The following is an 18746-nucleotide window of genomic DNA, read 5'->3' as shown; positions in this document are numbered from 1 at the left end:
CCGGATTCAGAGGAAGATTCTAACGCCCTCCGGAGCCGTCCCTAGTGACGTCACGAGCGCGATTCCAGTCTGCGGCCAATCACGCGGCCGGATTCCGGGGGAAGCCCGGGGCGGCGGTGGCGGCCTGTGCGCGTGCGCGAGGTCTCCGCGTGGCTATATAAACATGGCTGGCGTGGCCGCGCGGCGGGGCCGTGCGGAGCGCGCGTAGGGGGCTTTGGGGCGCTCTGGCTTCGTAGGTTTGAAATTTCTGGCGGGGGATCCGCCGCGCCGAGTTTCGGTGGGAGGTGGGAGCCGACGTGACGCCCTTCCGGGAGCCGCGCAGCCGGGCTCCGGTGCATCTGGTCCCGGGGCTGAGGCGCCGGGTTGAGCCGGCGCACGTGTGAGCGCCGCTGAGGAAGCGGCGAGCGGCCGAGCAGGTGTGGCAGCCGGCGGGGCCGCGCGGACGGGAGGAAGGTCCGGGACGCCGGGGTCCCGCTGTCCAGCGCGGCGTGGGTCACTGACTCCTGTGTCGCGGCCCCGGCGCCTCTCCCCAGCGATGCTGTGGAGCTGGAACTGCACCGGAGTCGGCGGCCGCTTGTCAAGCCTCCCCTCGCCTCTGCTCCCGGAACGGCGGCGCCGCGGCTGCCGCTGATCCACCTGGGGGGATGCCCGCGGGCCTCACGGAGCCGGCCGGCGCCTCTACCCCCGCCGGTGTGGGCGCCTCCGGGACCGTGACGATGGCCCCCGCCGCGGCTCTGCCCGTCCGGGTGGAGAGCACTCCGGTGGCCTTGGGCGCCGTGACTAAGGCTCCTGTCAGTGTCTGCGTAGAGTCCTCGGCGTCCCAGCCGCTGCGGTCCCCCGTGGGGACCCTGGTGACCAAAGTGGCCCCTGTCAGTGCCCTTCCTAAACTCAGCAACGGCCCTCGTCTGCCATCTCCTCAGATTGTCGCCGTGAAAGCCCCCAACACCACCACAATCCAATTGCCTGCTAATCTGCAGCTTCCTCCAGGTACGTGGCTCACCTTGATAGCTTTAGCGGGCCAGCTGGCTGTGACAGGGGAAACGTCGCAGCCCCCGATCGCGCCCTGTCGCTGGGAGTTCCAAAGCACTCAGCCCAGAGAACCTTTCAACGTCTCCACTTTGCGGGGCAGTGATTTGGCTTGACAATGGGGATAACCTCTTTGAGTCCTTCCTGCATAGTTTTTCTTTTCATATTTAAGGAAAGCATTTTTCACCTAAGGGGCCACAGTAAAAGCTGGAGCAGCATGTTCGAGAGGCCTTTGAGGCACTGGCTCTTACATTCGGGAAGATAGAGATTCGCTCAAGTTTTATTTCGTGTGGAGAAAGGACCAGTTTTTATATCCACACACTTACATTACTGTGTTAAAAAAAAAAAGTGTTTTTAAAAGGTTCTTCTGTGTTAAGACCGAAAGAGAATTTAAATTGAAGCAAGCCTAGATAAGTTTACTGCTTTCTAGTACCAGAAACGAATAATGTTGCTTCCCGAACAATCTTCAGAGGTGTGATGATTGTAATCTGCCGGAGTTGACAGGTCAGAGCCAGGAGGTTATTTGTGAAGCAATGTGTGAATTCTGCAGTTAATGAGCCTGTGACTACTTTTGATACTAAAGTTTACTCTGTAGGGCTGTTTTTCTTGACTGAGGCAAAGTTTTTGCTTTGTGATGACTTACATATTGTAAATATGCTGGAAGGTGTGTAAGTATTTTATCTTGTTTTCTTGCCTCCGGTGAAAGTCACTTGGAATTTCTGTGGGAGGAAAAGGCACATTTTCTCTTCTTTGGAAAAAAAATTCTGCTGGTAATTTTATTATATTCTATGTGTTTTGCTTAGCAGTGGGAGCTCTGACCAGCAAAGGTGGTAAAGAAATGGAAACCTTTTGGTTCACATGATGTCAGTTTCCCCTTAGCAGAATGAGGAGGCCTCTTTTGTAGCTAATGTTCAGTTTGGTCAGGAACATTGTGGAAAGATTAGTTCTTAACTTTTGATGAACTTGTGTTTTAGTTCTGTATGGTACAGGGGGTACTTACACTTAAGACTGTGTGCTCCACTGGATACATTTTTTTTTTTTTTTTTTTTAATGTTTTGGAAGGACATCATCTATTAAGAGAATCATCATAAATTAACCCTGTACAGAACACAGGAGCTAGGTGGACAGAGACTATAGTCTTTTGTAAGACATTGCTTCCTACTAATCAGTCCCTGCAGGGCTTGCTTTTTTTCTTTCTTAACTTCTATACAGGGTTATTGTGCAGTTGGGAAAATTCTTTCTCAAAAGAGCTGATGTCAGTTTCCCACTGTCTACAAATTCCAACAAAAAGTAAACCCAAGTGTGCTCACAAAGTGCTCTTAGTCAACATTACTACTGGTATGTAGTTTCAAGGTCTCCCCTCAATTGGTAAAATAAACAAAACCTTACAAGAGGAACACTAAAATATACATGAATACTTTGCTCAGTATCACACAATGTTAGGTTTCCAATTCACATACTCTATGACTGTGCGATCCACCTCATCCATACTGGTTCCCAGGACTGTGTCCGCTTGGAGGTTTAAAATAAAGAAAATAAGCCAAACTCTGTGGCTTAGGAGTCCTCTCTGGGAGACAGTACTGGCCTTCTGAATGCTGGGACTCATGGACTTGTTGATGTGGCTTCCTGCTGTGCCAGGATCTCCTGGCAGGTCCTGTACATTTCAATCAGGCAGTTCCACTGAATATATTTTGTGCTGGTTCTAAATTGTCACCCTACATACCCTCTTATAAAGTAGTTATGAATGTGCTTAGATGAAGTACTCCTGATTTGTTAAAAACGAAATTCCTATCTAGTCCCCAAAGTTTGTTTAGAAATGATAAAAAAGTATTGAGAGGAAAACTTTCAAAAGTGGGAACTCGCTGGTGAGAGGGACCCGATCACTTATTGAGAACATACTGTGCTATAAAAATTGAGGTAAAGTTGACATACAATATTATATCGCTGGGCACTTTTTATACATTTCCATTATTTTGTTTCTTGGTCAAAATAGATAGCAAATAAGGAAAAAGTTGTCTAAGGGTAAATAATTTGTCCAGTGCCAAACAACTCATAGATATCAGAGGGAAATTGAATCCAGCTTTGTTTGACTCTTCCCACAGCACTCTGCTTACCACTTGATGTGCGTGTATGATATGCCTCCTTGAGTAGCAATGTTAAAAGGTGATTTATAGAATTTTAGAGCCTAATCTTTTTATTACACAGAGAAACCAAAACTGAAACTTGCTAGAGCAAAAGAGCAGCAAGCCAGGACCACAGGCTTAAGTATGCACCACGCTGACACTTGTTATGCCGTGGGAGTGCTGTGCTGTGCCTAGTCACTCAGTGGTGTCCGGCTCTTAGCGAATCCATGGACTGTAGCCTGCCAGGCTCCTCTGTCCATGGGGTTCTCCAGACAAGAATACTGGAGTGGGTCGCCATGCCCTCCTCCAGGGGATCTTCCCAACCCAGGGATCGAACCGAGGTCTCCCGCCTTGCAGGCGGATTCTTTACCTCCTGAGCCGCCAGGGAAGCCCATGCTGTGGCAGAAACATCCACAAAAGAGAGGAGATAAATTGTCTCTAGGAGTTACTTAGCGAGGAGATAGGATGGTACTTTGAGGAGCAGCTTTTGGAATTTCTGCTCAAGTGTAGCAGAAGAGCATACTCAGGTTTGCACTCTTGTAGGTGCACAATAAGATAACTGATAACCTGAGGTATGACATAGAAACACTGATTCAAATAACGTTTGGACACTGATTAAAGTAATGTTTTAAAGAGTTTATCAGTCTTGTACTAGTTCTTTTATAGGCCAAGGATTAGCAGAGGATTACTCACAGATGCTTAAATTACATAGGAGTCAGCTCTGATTTTTCCAAGGTAATGAATTCTTTGTGTTTGATTTCTCTTTACTTCAAAATTTCCTCTGTGAACTGAACTATTTTTTTAAAATGTACATATGTACCACAGGTTTTTCTTGGGAGCAGGAGCTGGAAACAAAAAGAGGGGCATTGTGAGGAAATGAAAGAACTGTAGCAAAGCCCTGAAGATTATTCTGTGGAATATTTTTGGTAATCTCTTCAGTCTTTTCTCTTTTATGAATTTGTGGGATTCAGACCAGACTGTGGCTCTTTGCATTTTTGGTATCCTGTGCCTCTTCTATCATGTATTTGAGAGTGATGAGGAAGGACTTGATTGCTTCTTTTATGCCGCAGTTCTTTTACAAACTGTGCTTCATAAATTCTGCTTCCACAGTCTTACTGTACAGAAGTTTGTGAAAGTTGCTGGTGAAATGGATCAGGTCCTTTTTCATCAACTCCTTCATGCTGAGACATGGCGTAGGTTTTGCATCTTTCTAGAATTCTGAATCAGTACCTAGATAAACTTGTGGTTCTTGTTTTCACCCCAGCTTTATCAGAGGGATATTCCATGATCATCTGCTCCCATGGTTGTCCCAGTACTCCTGGACGCCATGGAAAGAGTTGGCAGTTGTCGTCGGTGGTCACCAGTGTCCCGGTGACTCATCTGGTAAAGAATCCGCCCGCAATGCGGGAAACCTGGGTTCGATCCCTGGGTTGGGAAGATCCCCTGGAGAAGGGAATGGCTACCCATGCCAGTATTCTGGCCTGGAGAATTCCATGGACTGTATAGGCCATTGGGTTGCAAAGAATCTGACACAATTGAGCAACTTTCAGTGCTCACCATGTGTACCAGCCACAGTTTGGATTTCAAGGGCTGTGAAGTCACTTTGACTCACATTTACCCTTGCAGCATTAATAACAACTACTACTGACAACTTTAAAATTCATAAATTTGCTCAGAAGTATTGTCTCATTTGACCTGTTTAACAATCCTGCAAAGTAGGTATGTCTCTCAGTCCGCAAACATGAGATGTCTTTCCATTTATTTAGATCTTTAATTTCTTTAAACAAGAAGTTTTAGGTATTGTAGTTTTCAGATATTGCTTTTGTACTTTTTTTTGTTTAATTTATTCCTAAAGTGTATTATTTTTATCTTATTGTAGGTGGAATTTTTTCTTAATTCTCTTTACAGTTATTCATTGGAAATGTATGGAAATGCAGTTGATTTTTGTTTATTGATCTTGTATCCTGCTTCCTAGCTGAACTCATTTTTTTAGTTTTAATAGGTTTTTTTTAATAGGATCTGTTTGGATTTTTATATACAAAATCATGATATATGTGAATAGATAGTTTTACTGTCTGTTTTGGATGCCTTTTATTTTCTTGTATCATTGCCCTGGTTAGAATGCTCAGAACAATGTTAAATACAAGTGGTAGTGATTGTAGGCATCCTTGTCGCGTTTCTCATTTCAGGAATCCTGATCTTAGGGTAAAAGAATTTAGTCTTTCACTGTTAAGTATGATGCTAGCTATGAGATTTAAACTAACCTTGCATATTGAGATAAGTATCACTTGATCATGGGGTATAACACTTTTTAAATGTTGCTGAATTTAGTTTGCTAGTACTTTGTTGAGAATTTTTGCATTGGTATACATAAGATATTTTGGTTTTAATTTGAGGGTAATACAGACCTTACAGAATGAATTGACACGTGTTTTCTATTCTGTTTTTTTAGAAGAATTTATGAAGATCTAGCATTTATTTTTCTTTAGATATTTGGTAGAATTCATCAGTGAAGCCATGGGGACCTGAGCTTATCTTGTGGATACTATTTTATATTATTCATTCAGTCTGTTTGTTAGAGGTCTATTCAGGTTGTCCATTTTCTTAAGTTAGTGTTAGTTTATTATGTGTCTAGGAATTTGTCCATTTCATGTAATTTATCTAATTTATTGGTTTATAATTGGTCATAGCATTCAACTAGAATCCTTCTTTCTGTAAGGTTAGGGGTAATATACCCTCTTTCATTCCTAATTTTAGCAGTTTGAGCCTTTTCTTTTTTTCTTGGTTAATCTAGGTCAAGATTTCTCAGTTTTTTGATCTCTTCAAAGAACCAACTTTTGATTTTTTTTTCTCAGTTGTTTCTCTATTCTCTATTCTCCTGACCTCTGCTCTAATCTTTATTAATTTTCTTTCGTCTGCTTGCTGTCATTTTTATTTAGTTTTTTCCCAGTGTTTTAAGATAGAAGGTTATAAAGCTATTACTTTAAATTATCCTTCTCTTAAAACACAGGAATTTACTTTCTGTAGTCTCTTTTCAACCTGAAGAACTTAATTTGGTATTTTCTGTCTGATGCTAGTGCCCAGTCCTCTCTGTTTTTATCTGAGGATGTCTTTTCTTTTTTTCACTTTTTATTGGGGTGTAGTTGATTTGCAATGTTGTGTTAGTTTCAGGTGTGCAGCAGAGTAAATCTGTTATACACACACGTATGTCCACCCTTTTTTAGATTCTTTTCCTGTATAGGCCATTACAAAGTATTGAGTAGAGTTCCTTGTGCTACACAGTAGGTCCTCATTAGTTATCTATTTTATATATAGTAGTGTGTATACGTCAGTTCCAATCCAGGATGTCCTTTTCTGAAAGATATTTTCTTTGAATATCTGATTGTTGGTTGATAATTGTTTTTGTTTTTCTTTTTCCCCAGCAAGTGGAATATGTCATACTCCTGATGTCTGGCCTCCATTGTTTCTGATGAGAAGTTAGCTGTCAATCCTTTTAACACAGTTCTCTTATATATTTTTCTCTTACTGTTCTCAAGATTTTGTCTTTGTAGATTTTTATCATGATGTGTCTTTGCATTTATCTTATTGGGTTGACCGAAAAGTTCATTCAGGTTTTTCCATCTTATAAAAACTCAAATAAACCATTTGGCCAATTCACAACTTAAGAGTTTGTTTGGCTACTTGGATGTTTATTTTTCAGCACATTTGGGAAGTTTTTAGCCCTTATGTCTTTGGATGTTTTTCTGCTCCTCTCTCTCTCTCTCCCTCCCTCCCCACTTCTTTTTTTCTTTTCCCTCCCCACTTCTTCCCCTCCTCTCCGGTGTTCACATCAGGCCTGTGTTGATGTGCCTGTCACTGTGCCAGGTTTCTGTGAAGCTTTGCTCGTTTTTCTTCATTCTTTTTTCTCTCCATTCTTTGGATTTCATAATCTCTATTGAACCGTCTTCAGGTTCACTGACTTATCTTATGCTCATTCAAGTTTGCTGTTGTTGATCCTCTCTAGTGAAATTTTTATTTTAGTTTTTGTACCTTACAATTACAGAATTTTTTTTTGTAATATCTGTTTCTCTAATAGTATTATCTACTTAATGACAGAATCATCATCATATCTTCCTTTACTTCTCTAAGCATGATTTCCCTTAGTCTTTTGACATGTTTGTAACAGTTACTTTGAAGTCTTCTAACGTCTGATTTCACTCATAGGTGTTTTCTGTTGCCTGCCTTTCTCTGTGTGTGATTCTTTTTTCTTGGCATGTCCTATAATTTTTAAATTAAAACTAATATATTGAAACTTCCAGGGGCTAAAGCTCCATGCTTCCAATGCAGGGGGCCCAAGTTCGATCCCTGGTCAGGGAACTAGATTCCACATGCTGCAACTAAAGATCCTATCTGCCGCAACTAAGACCCAGCACAGGCAAATAAATAAATATTTTTTAAAAATTAGCAGAGTGACTTGAGGTATTGGTTTACTCCCTTGAGTGGATTATTGTTGTTTGTTTTTTAAATGTCTGGCTGAACTATTTTAATGAAGTCTGTTTCCCTCAGAGGGCACAGCTTTAGGCATAAGCACAGCCTCCCTGGGATGACAGAGGTTTTAGCAGGGCTCTTTTTGACTGTTTCTTTCTCTGATAGCTCTGTTAAGCTTTCTGTCTCTGCTGGTATCATGCTGGTATCATGAGACTCCACTCACTGCCAGTTACCCTCTTGTTTTCAACAGCAGCCTAAGGCCTAACTAGCTTCACAGTCTAATTCAATTAAATATGGACTCATCTATAGGAAGTAGTTTTTTGAGGTCATTACTTGAGGTTCTGACCCCAGTGAAGTGAAGTGAAGTCGCTCAGTTGTGTCCGACTCTGTGACCCCATGGACTGTAGCCTACTGGGCTCCTCCATCATGGGATTTTCCAGGCAAGAGTACTGGAGTGGGTTGCCATTTCTTTCTCCAGAGGATCTTCCTGACCCAGGGATCGAACCCGGGTCTCCCGCATTGTAGGCAGACGCTTTACTGTCTAAGCCACCAGGGAAGCCCTTGTGACCCCAGTAGGGCCGTTCTTAGTTGTTTCTTTGTCTTGTTTTCTCTGGTAAACCAGAGATAGACCTGTGACTTAGCATAGCCTGGATCTGTTAGGAAGATACCAAAAGCCTTTCTTTTAATTGTTCATTGTATTTGAGAATGTCCTTAGTTTGACCTTTCCCACACTCTGAAATAAAGTCAGTTTCTCTTGGGAGATGTTTGGAGCAGGTACTCAGGACAGTGGCATGCTTCTTTCTGAGTGATGTCTCTGCTTTAGAAGTGGGGTACTGGGCTTGGGTGGTAACCTCTAGTCTGCTCTACTTACCTCTTCCATCATGGAACTCCCACCCCATGAAAGAGCTGGGGTGAGGGTGATGGGGGCCCAAGTATTCTCAGTCGAGCCTTCCCTTTATGAGTAGGGATGAGTAAAACAAGAAGCCTGGAAACTCTTGGATGCACTTGTCTCCAATTTCTTCTCTTCCGTATGCAGCTTGAGGTGGCAGAGATGCAAGATACTGTCCCTGAGAAGTAACAAAGCCCTCAACTGGAAGCTTGGGAGAGAGGGACACCCTATGTTGGCCACATTACCTAAACTGAGAGAGAGGGGGTGGATCATGGTTCAGATGCCACAGATTCTTGTTGTTCTTACTGAGTTTTAGTAGATTCTCTCTAATAAATTGTCTAGTCATTTTCTGTATGCCTTTGGGCAATTTCTGAAGACTTTAAATAGTTGTTTTTAAAAATAATTTTCACCAGTTATGCGGAATGGCTTTATGGAGCTCTTCATGCTGCCATTCCAGGAATGGAACTCCAGCTATGAATATTCTTGCTTGTACCTGCTACTTATATGGACAAGAATTTCTTTACAGTAGAAATACTGGGTTAGAGGGTATGCAAATGGGAACCAGTTTGGCACAGTCATGTAGAGTTAAATGAAGCAGTTGTACCAAACTAGACTACCAGCTTCAAGATTTTAAGAGTTTTTGTTGCTACACATCTCTCTAATACTTAATATTGTCAATGGACTTCTTAATTTTTGTCTGCCTAGATAGACACAAAGTGATATTTCACTGTGGTCTTAATTTACCTTTCCCTGTCATTGGTGTCTGTGTTTCTTTTGTGCATTTTGGATGTTCATTCTTTGAATATATGTGAGTTAAATTTTTTTTTCCAATTTTTGTGCTTTGTCTTTTTACCTCATGTTATCTTTGGCTGAGCAAAAGTTTTAAAAATATAGTGGTATGTATCAAGCTTTATTTAGTTAAGAAATTCTTCCCTGTTTCAAGTTCAGAATGACAGTTTTCTACATTAAGAGGTTAAAAGTTTTTATTCTTGTATCCTTGATGTCCTTGGGTTTTTGTGCATGGTGTGGAACATTTCATCTTTTCCATATAAGTAACTAATTATATAGTAGCTCTTTTTCTCACTGATCTGCAGTACTCTTAGAAAAATTTCATATGACGTGTCTGGAGGCTATTTGGGATTTTCTATTCTATTCCATTGGTTAGTTTGCATAGTCTTGTGCTGTTACCATACTGTCTTAACTGTAGCTTTATAAATAGTTTGATGGCATGAGGAAAAGTGTTTTGCCTTTTTCAGGAGTATCTCATCCATACATTTAGACTTTTAATATGTTAAATAGCTTTGAGTAACAACATTTTTCTATATTATATATTGTAATTAGTAGACATGGAATTCAGTATGTACTAACTGTTCATTTATTCAGAACATTTTACAGCATTGAAAGAAATGGGAGAACAAAATATATGAAGATTATGCTTCATTTATTAGCTCACGTTTTGTTTTCTGTTAACTACAGGAACCGTTTTGATCAAAAGTAACAATGGTCAGCTGATGTTGGTATCTCCTCAGCAAGCTGTAACAAGAACCGAGACCACAAGTAACATAACTTCAAGGCCAGCGATGCCAGCAAATACGCAAACTGTCAAAATCTGTACCGTGCCGGTAGTATACCTTAATGTTTTCTTCATCCTCCTTAGTTTTCTAGCAATTACCTTCATATAAGTGTGTATGTATTTGCCAGTAAAAATAATAGAAGAGATGATTCTGCTCAACTTTTTGAATTAAGCTACTTTCCTTGAATATGTTAATTTTATCAAGATGTTTGGTTTTGTCATTTGGTAAAATTAAAAATTTAATCTTCATACTCAGATTTGTTGTCCTCAAGGGAATGTTCAAAGGGCTATTTGCATCTCTAAATGGGAAGAGAATAACCATTCTCCTTCTATTTTAATTTGTGGTAAGACATCAACACTACAGTTTATAGTATTCATTTTTATCTATATCATACAGGAGTTATCTTTAAAAAATTACACATCTACTGTAATATTTCATTAACTTGGCATTGTTAAAAGATGATTTATTTTACATACATGATCATCTTTCTAGGTATCTAAAGCTTATCCTGTGTGTGTCAGAGTTAATAAAAAATATTTTTATGGGCATCTTTCTTTGGTTAAACAGAAAATACAGAATGTAGTATAGTAATTTCTTCATGAATCAGGCTCATCCTGATAAAAAGGTTCATTGTATTCTGTGGTAATATCATCTCTGCCAGTCTGTCCCAACCCGCTGTGTTCTGTGCTCCCCTAATTTGATTCTAGGTGGTCAACCAGTCATTTTCTCTATTTCTGTATCAGTGATAGCTACTCCTTCCTTTTCTTGTTTCCTATGGGTTGAGAAGATACGTTAGCAGACTTTTGTTTATAATCACATATTAAATAAGAATCTAAAGGGGAGGGGCATGATAGTGGTAGAAGATTTAAGAGATACGAACTACCATGTATAAAGTAAATAAGCTACATGGATATATCATACAACACAGGGAATATAGATGGTATTTTAAAATAGTTGTTAATGCAGTATAACATTTAAAAGTTGGGAATCAATATATTGTAAGCCTAAGACTTATATAATATTGTACCTCAACTATACTTCAATAAAAAAGGAATAATAATTATGTGATATGATGTAGATATTAGTGAATGTTATGGAATCATTGCATTATATAAATGCATTATATAAACTCCCATTCATGTTAGGGAATCATATTGCATTATATAAATGTATCAAATCAACACATCACACACTTTAAACTTATGCAATGTTATATTTCTATTATATCACAATAAAAGAAGCTTAATTAGTGATATTTTTTTAAAAGACTGAAAGGATATCAGCAATGAAAATGGCAGAAAAAAAGAATCTACATTTTCTGTGAGAATCAAAGAGTAAAATTCAAGTTTTTAATGCTGAAATACTGTGATATTTAGGAATATTAAATCAACTCTTCACCTGCTGAGCCATCAGGAAGCCATAGTAACAATTTACTAGTTAGGTTAATAGTAGAAAATATGCATAAAGTTCATAAGGTTATAAAGCAAGTTATAACAAAGAAGTTTCTCGTGTTAAAGTGTTTGGATGTTTGCTATAATACTGCTGATTGATTTTAAACTACTAATATTGATGACTCTCTATCATCTCCCCCTTCTCCCAAGAATTCTAGTTCACAGTTAATCAAGAAAGTGGCAGTGGCCCCTGTTAAACAATCAGCACAAGTAGGCACTACGGTGGTGACCTCTGCTCCAAAGCCTGCCCCGGTGCAAGTAAGTGTGACTTGTGTCATGTGCGCCCTGCTTATAGTCTCATGTTTCGTTATTTATTGTCTGCTATTTCCTGAAAAGAACAATCCACTGATATATGAGGATACTTATTAAACTGGGAACTATTGGAAGTATGGGAAACACAAGATGAACATGGTATATAGTCTTGGAATATCATGTTTATTTGAGTGTATTAAATTAATACAAGCGTGTCTAATGTTTATGTGTCCCAGGGTCTATAAGCAGGTGCTGGGACAGAATTTTGGTGTCTGGGATGTTTATAAAGGATTGATAGCTGTGGAATGGAAGGAGAATAGTAATTTGAACTAAATGCAGGCCCAATAATGCCTTGGCCACCCTAATGGGGAACTCTGGAGCAAGCGTGGCCTGTCAATAGTTGTCTCACTGAGTGCCATCTTGGTTGGGTGAATCACAGTTCCCCCTCTGTGATCAGTCACTGAATGTGGACTCTCCAGGGAGAGTTGTGTTCATGGCAAGGTAATGCTCTGTAGCTGAGACAGATTCTGAAGGAACTGACAACTGTTATCTCTCTAAATAGCATCCCCAACAGCTAGGATAACATATATCTTTCTTTCTGATGGTATATCGCAGTCTCCTCCTTGAAGCACTGGGACATACATGTTGGAAACCAACTCTCCTTGGATTCTAATAGGTTTCTTCCTTGGGGAAGCAGAGAAGAGGAAGTTAGTAGGGTGGACTACAGTCCCCACCGCTGCAGCTGACATCATCATTTCCCTCCACCATCCGTTGTGGATTCCTCCCACTCTTACCTACCAACTCTGTTGGGTCTTAACTGGTAGTGTGATCAGACTTTTATCCCTGAGGGATCTGAGGTCCAAATTGCAGTTTTGTTTTTTTTTAAATAAGTTTGTTTATTTCTTTATGGTTGTGCTGGGTCTTCATTGCTGTGCATGGGCTTTTCTCTAGTTGCAGAGAATGGATGCTAACTCTCTAGTTGCGGTGCACAGGCTTCTCATTGTGGTGGCTTCTCTTGTTGCGGAGCACAGGCTTTAGGGTGCATAGGCTTCAGTCATTGTGGCACGTGGGCTCAGTAGGTGGGATCCCTGGGCTTAGAGCACAAGCTCAAAAGTTGTGGTGCACGGGCTTAGTTGTTTTTCAGCATGTGGGATCTTCCTGGATCAGGGATCAAACCCATGTCTCCTGCGTTGGCAGGCAGATTCTTTACCACTGAGCCATCAGGGAAGCCCCACCACAGTCTTTTTAGGCAAGAGTTGTGGCCCTTGTCCATTTATCACCATAATTGGACAAGGAAATAACCAAGAGCCAGTAAGTGAATCATCTGGATTCACTGCATAAACTCCTTGACCTTCACTGTATAAAAGCAACCTTCCCTATTCCAGATGTTAGGTCTGTTACCCCTGTCATGATAATGACTCTTCTCTTTCCTGCTGGTTGGTAGATAATTCGACCTTGAAGTCCCCAGGAGGCAGCCATAGTGTCTACTTCCTAGGGACTCCTGTTTCATTCTTTGGTGAAAGCGTGCACACTCTAGGCAGGAATGGAAAGCACAGAGACCCCCAGTGCGTTTTGGGGAGTAATAGTAAGTAGATCCATTCATCCTTCTACTCTTTGATTTTTTGGTTCTTCATGTTTTTATCCATATAAAATTTTTTGATTGAGTGAGTACACCTAAGTCTTAGAAGATGGAGGATGGAATTCTGTCTTCATAGAGTATTGTCTCTGAGTTCGCACTTCACCTGATTTCTGCAGGCTGTTCTAAACTAAGCAGGGTCCTGCCAGATATGATACAATCAGTGGATCTCGTGGTCACGGGCCCACTATTTCCCTTCCTTTGCTGTATAGAAGGTACATCTTCCTGGAACATGTTACGTGAAATCCCATGCTGTAGATCAAACGTGGTGTTTAAGGTTTCAAAATTGTTTAGCCATATTACTTCCTCTACCATTAGAGATGATGAGCAGTGAATCTGATTTTAAACATAGTTTTTCTTTTCCCTAATAATGGCTACCATTTATTGAGTACTTAATATGTTGAACACTTTAAGAGTTTTACATCCCTCACCTCATTTCATTTCGTCCTGTGACTACTCTATGAGGAAGTATTATCTCCATTTTATGTGTGTGAAAATAGGTTTAGAGAAGTTAAGAAATTTGCATGATTTCTGCTAATATGTAGCAGAGGGGCATTTGAGTCAAGGTCTCTGTCTGACTCTGGAAACTGTTCTTTATTACCTCTGTGCTGATTGTCCCAAACTCTAGGTCCCCCCAAACTTGGGTTATTCTAAGGAGCTCATTGGGCCAAAGAGCATAAATTGAGGCCTATTGATGTCTGCTCTGTATTGTAAGAAATAATTATGTGTCTTAAAAGGGGATTTTCTTTTTTGATGATCGGTCAGATGTAGGCACCAAATACCACCACAGAGAGGTATGTGGAAGTGAAAGAGATTTATTATACTGGCAGGTCTTAGAAAAGGGGGCATGGCATGCCATGCAGGGGGGCACGTGGGAGGAGACCTGGGGCAGACTCACCAAACAGGTGGTGTCTGAGAGAATGAGGACCTGGGGGGCAGGTGCCTGTGTTGAGAGTTCGTATGCATTGAATTTCACTGGTGAGTTTGAATGGCACTAGGTCACAGTCAGGAGGGCAGAAAGAGAACTTGTGGCAGGGACCAGCCTTATCACCCTGGGTCACCTGGTCACCTGGGCGAGGTGTTCACAGCTTCTTTGTGGGATGTTGAGGCACCAGGAAAATATGAAGTTGAAGAATTTATAAGATTATTTTATGAAAGATTTTCTCTTCTGCAGTACTTGGAGTATATAATTTCTTTTATCTTTTTGAAAAATATTTATCTTTTATTTTTGGATGTGCTGGGTGGTTCTTCGTTGCTGCATGGGCTTTTCTCTAGTTGTGGCCAAAAGGGGCTACTCTTCATTGCAGTGCGTGGGCTTCTTGTTGAGGAGCACAGGCTTTAGCAGTTGCAGCACATGGGCTCAGCAGTTGTGGTGTGCAGCCTTAGTTGCTCTGCAGGAGGTGGAATCTTCCTGGACCAGGAATCAAACCTGTGTCCCTTGCATTAGCAGGCGGATTCTTATCCACTGCACCACCAGGGAAGTCCTATCATTTTTTAAAATTCTATCTATTTCTTAAAGATTTAGTACATGCAGTTGTTCCAAAATGATATATATGTGTGTTATTTCATTCTTTTCTACCATTGCTCTTTCCATGTAGTGTGTGCATAACTTTTCCTAATTTAGACTGATGTATATTTCAAGCTGGGTCGCTCCTCAGTGGAAGACTAAGGCAGTAGAAATATCAGTGAATTAGTGAATAATATCTGTGTGCACTTTGAGAGGCCAGTCAGTTCAGTTGCTCAGTCGTGTCTGACTCTTTGCGACCCCATGAACCGCAGCACGCTAGGCCTCCCTCTGCATCACCAACTCCCAGAGTTTACCCAAACCCATGTCCATTGAGTTGGTGATACCATCCAACCATCTCATCCTCTGTCATCCCCTTCTTCTCCTGCCCTCAATCCTTCCCAGCATCAGGGTCTTTTCCAACGAGTCAGCTCTTTGCATCAAATGGCCAAAGTATTGGAGTTTCAGCTTCAGCATCAGTCCTTCCATTGAATACCCAGGACTGATCTCCTTTAGGATGGACTGGTTGGATCTCCTTGCAGTCCAAGGAACTCTCAAGAGTCTTCTCCAACACCACAGTTCAAAAGCGTCAATTCTTCCGCACTCAGCTTTCTTTATAGTCCAACTCTCACATCCATACATGACTACTGGAGAAACCATAGCCTTGACTAGACGGACCTTTGTTGACAAAGTAATGTCTCTGCTTTTTAATATGCTATCCAGGTTGGTCATAACTTTCCTTCCAAGGAGTAAGCAACTTTTAATTTCATGGCTGCAGTCACCATTTGCAGTGATTCTGGAGCCCAAAAAAATAGTCAGCCACTGTTTCCCCATCTATTTGCCATGAAGTGATGGGACCAGATGCCATGGTCTTAGTTTTCTGAATGTTGAGCTTTAAGCCAACTTTTTCACTCTCCTCTTTCACTTTCAGCAAGAGGCTCTTTAGTTCTTCTTCACTTTCTGCCATAAGGGTGGTGTCATCTGCATATCTGAGGTTATGATATTTCTCCCGGCAATGTTGATTCCAGCTTGTGCTTCTTCCAGCCCAGTGTTTCTCATGATGTACTCTGCATATAAGTTAAATAAGCAGGGTGACAACATACAGCCTTGAAGTACTCCTTTCCCAGTTTGGAACCAGTCTGTTGTTCCATGTCCAATTGTAACTGTTGCTTCCTGACCTGCATATAGGTTTCTCAAGAGACAGGTCAGGTGGTCTGGTATTCCCATCTCTTTCAGAATTTTCCACAGTTTATTGTGATCCCAGTTTTAGGCATTTCTTAGAAATGAGGGTCTAGAACCTGGATGACTCTGTGTAGTCTGTTAAATTTGCATACAGTTCATTTCACTGACTAGTATAAGTGATTTTTCACAATTTGTTTCACATATACCCAAGCATTTTTCTCTCCTGTCCCCTAGACATGCCTATCAGTGCCAGTGTGGTCTTGAAAAGCATGGCAATAGCATTACCTGGTCTAGCATATGGAGAGTTTAATGATTAACACAGTTCATCCATTATAGCAGTGTGATTACACATAGTGTAAGGGTGGAATCATATAACTCTCCATGCCTCTTAAGAGGTACAAGTATCAGGTGAGGTACAGGTAGTAGCTATATTAGTAAGAGTTACAAAGGACAGATTTTGTGCTGGAGACAGGATAAAATATTGACAAGGAAAGTAGAAATTCTATAAATGCTTCTACTCACAAAAAATAGGACTCTTCCTGAGATTTTCCTTATTTTGCTTCATAAGGAAAAGGGACAGTAGTTCCCCCGAGGAACTCCTCTCATCGGTCCTAAAGCTGAAGTTCAACATCACTTTCTTAAATATAGTAGTACAGAGAATTAATGGCAGAGTACAAAACATTCACTGAAGAAGTTTGTATTCACTGTCTATAAACCTAAAAAAGTTTATTAGAAAATCTCCAAAAGGATTCAGAGGAAACTGTATAGTACTTTATCTCAATATGGTTGTCTCAAATATTTATTACCCAATTTGTGATTTCTTGTATTAAACTTTTTATCCTGCAGGTGGTGCTGTAATCACTCTTCATTTAATTGAGGCTAGAAGAAACAACAGATTCTTTTCCATGTGAAAATAACACAATCACATAATATTTGTTATTACCAATTTCAAAGATATTACTTCTCTAATAAGTCTACATAAAAAGCAGCTTTTCTGAATATAAGATGATCAGTAGATCTCTCAGCTTTGTACTTAAATAAAAAGCAAAGTATTTCAAAATAGGAAATTGTGTATTTTCATATAAAAACTTACTATTTCACATCCTTTTTGGAGACATATTAATATACTTGAGGACTGTGCGCTTGGCACTGTTTTTTAAAAACAATCCCAGGATAGTAGGTACCATTACTATCCTTGTTTTCTTACAGATAGGAATCAAGAGACTAGCAAGATTAAGTAATTTACCTGAAGTGGATGCTTGGGTGTCAATGAAAAATAATAGGTAGTTAATGAAACCCAGAAATGAAATGAAACCTAAAAGAGGTGAGAATGAAACCCAGAGGTACTAGAATCCAGAGCTGGTAAATGATTTTACATTGCCTTAGACTAGTAGAGCATAATACAAAAGCACTGAAGTCAAGATCCATCTGTAGTCTTAAGTGTGAAATGAGGCACCCACGTGATACACAGCATAGTAATGCATATCTCAGTATCTACTGCTTTCAATTTCAGTCTGTGGCTGTGCCAACTAACGTGGTCACAGTTACTCCTGTAAAGCCGGTAAATACTGTAACGACCCAGAATCCTTCAAGTTTGGGAACAGCATCTGCCCCCTCAAATGAGCTCAATCTCAAAACAGAGAACTCGGCCGCTGCTCAGGCTAACCTTTCTCCGGTAAGCTCTCACTTGCATCTTACCTAAATCAAGCACACTACACATTTTCTTGAATTCTGTTTTCTAGCCAACATTTGTGCGTGTTTGTATTTCTGCATTTAGACGATGCTAGAAAATGTGAAGAAATGTAAGAACTTCCTCGCAATGTTAATAAAACTAGCGTGTAGTGGATCCCAGTCACCGGAGATGGGGCAGAATGTGAAGAAGTTGGTAGAGCAACTTTTGGTAAGTTCGGACTATAAAAGCTCTGTAAGAATCCATACAACTGAGGGAGGTGGGAGGGGGTATCGGGATGGGGAATACATGTAACTCCATGGCTGATTCATGTCAATGTATGACAAAACCCACTTCAATATTGTAAAGTAATTAGCCTCCAACTAATAAAAATAAATGAAAAAAAAAGAAAGAAAAAAAAGAATAAAAAAAAAAGAATCCATACAACTGGTTTTAAATGGGGAATAAATAAATATTTTTAAATGAAGTTTATCTTAAATGGATTTTTGGATAAACTTTACTTTTGCTTCTTGAAAACTCTGGAATGATTATAAATCTTAGAGTCGTAAATCTAGGCTATCCGGCTGTTGCCCCGTATCCATGGGGGTTGGTTTTAGGACCCACTGTAGATAAAAAAATCCCCGGATGCTCAAGTCCCATAGTTGACCCTCCCTGTCTGTGGGCTCCACATCCGCGATTGGACCAATCACGGGTTGTAAATCTTATAGTACCCCATCCTTAACTGGTTGAATCTGCATATGCGAGTCTGCGCACGCGGAACGCGGGGATCCAGAGGGCAGAGTGTGTATTACTCGGGGATCCAGAGGGCAGAGTGTGTATTACTTTTTGTTTGCTAGTTTTGCGTCTCTTAGCCTAAAAACATCTTTAGAGAGAAGGTTGATTTTTTTTTTTTTTTTTTTGGTCAGGTAAACTTATTGGGGAATATTTGGCCTCATGGAAAGAGATGATTGAG

At 40.6% G+C, this 18746-nt stretch overlaps 1 protein-coding gene across 1 annotated transcript in view; it reads left to right on the top strand.

Moving 5' to 3' along the window:
• Positions 1-152: 152 nt before the first annotated feature.
• The window catches only part of TAF4B (TATA-box binding protein associated factor 4b), an 89325-nt gene continuing 70731 nt past the window's right edge, over positions 153-18746 (top strand). Inside the window, exons 1-5 of the mRNA XM_061130736.1 lie at positions 153-987; positions 9982-10127; positions 11681-11788; positions 17618-17779; positions 17882-18004. Of these exons, the coding sequence (XP_060986719.1) occupies positions 645-987; positions 9982-10127; positions 11681-11788; positions 17618-17779; positions 17882-18004 (882 nt within the window). The 5' untranslated portion in view covers positions 153-644. The remainder of the gene's footprint in view (positions 988-9981; positions 10128-11680; positions 11789-17617; positions 17780-17881; positions 18005-18746) is intronic.

Source organism: Dama dama, chromosome 27 (assembly GCF_033118175.1).
Source record: "Dama dama isolate Ldn47 chromosome 27, ASM3311817v1, whole genome shotgun sequence".
NCBI classification, from domain to species: Eukaryota; Metazoa; Chordata; class Mammalia; order Artiodactyla; family Cervidae; genus Dama; species Dama dama.
This window is presented reverse-complemented; position numbering and strand designations above follow the sequence as displayed.